Here is a 926-nt window from a genome sequence, read left to right on the forward strand (position 1 = left end):
ACGGTAGAGTTGCCGTAGTTCCCAGGGTGTTTGAAATTTGAAAGAGGTGAAACAGTTCCCCGACAAAGGGTATTTAATATATGTTATATACCTTTAAAACCTAATATTTTACTATATACATAGTGTAATTTTTTTATAAATGGTGGTTAATTAACCACCCTTAATTAGCTAAACACAATGTAGCTTCGTGCATGTGATCGTTAAAGTAAAAGGCAATTAAAAGACAATTTATTAACAACAAAGATATAAAGGACCAGAAAGTATAACCGGAATGAAATTGAAATATTTCGTATAATAGAAAAGTAAATTTGGACCTTTTATCAGAAAACAAGAAGAAAAAGAAACACCTTCACCTCCAGAAAGAGTATAAAATGTTCCAAAGTAGTTTGAGATTTTCATTTCCAATCTTCTATCTTTTCTATTGAAGTACTTGCTGAAGCACTTTACTATCTTGTTCCACTTGATTTCTCTTCCTTATTCTCATGATGGCTGAACCAAGAGTTGAACTCAAAGTGACCAATACCAAAATTGCTGAGCCAGTGTAGACACCATCTTTGACTATATAGCATTCTCCATCTAACCATCCTTCACCAAAGTGCTGATTTCTGCTCATGCTTGTGGATGCCCCTATTAAAATTACAGCAATTCCAAAGCTGATCCTGCACCCACCATTCCATTTCTGCAACTTGTTTAGCTTATTATATTATGTTTAGAAAGAATTAATCTAAATTATTGTTATTTACCTAACTGCTTATATATATATATATATATATATATATATATGTTTGACTCAAAAGTTATTACATACCTTATGAGTATAAAACAATACAAACAAATCACCGGAAAATCATAGCAAACCGTAATAATCCGTTGGACCAAATGAAGGAAACAAAAATAAGTACTCAGGATTAGGAGGAGAATCATTA

At 31.9% G+C, this 926-nt stretch overlaps 1 protein-coding gene across 1 annotated transcript in view; it reads right to left on the reverse strand.

Moving 5' to 3' along the window:
• Window positions 1-272: 272 nt before the first annotated feature.
• Window positions 273-926, reverse strand: part of LOC109240198 — an 11,404-nt gene continuing 10,750 nt past the window's right edge. The window contains exon 2 of the mRNA XM_019406838.1: window positions 273-679. Within this exon, the coding sequence (XP_019262383.1) occupies window positions 419-679 (261 nt within the window). The 3' untranslated portion in view covers window positions 273-418. The remainder of the gene's footprint in view (window positions 680-926) is intronic.

Source organism: Nicotiana attenuata, unplaced genomic scaffold (genome assembly GCF_001879085.1).
Source record: "Nicotiana attenuata strain UT unplaced genomic scaffold, NIATTr2, whole genome shotgun sequence".
Lineage (NCBI taxonomy): Eukaryota > Viridiplantae > Streptophyta > Magnoliopsida > Solanales > Solanaceae > Nicotiana > Nicotiana attenuata.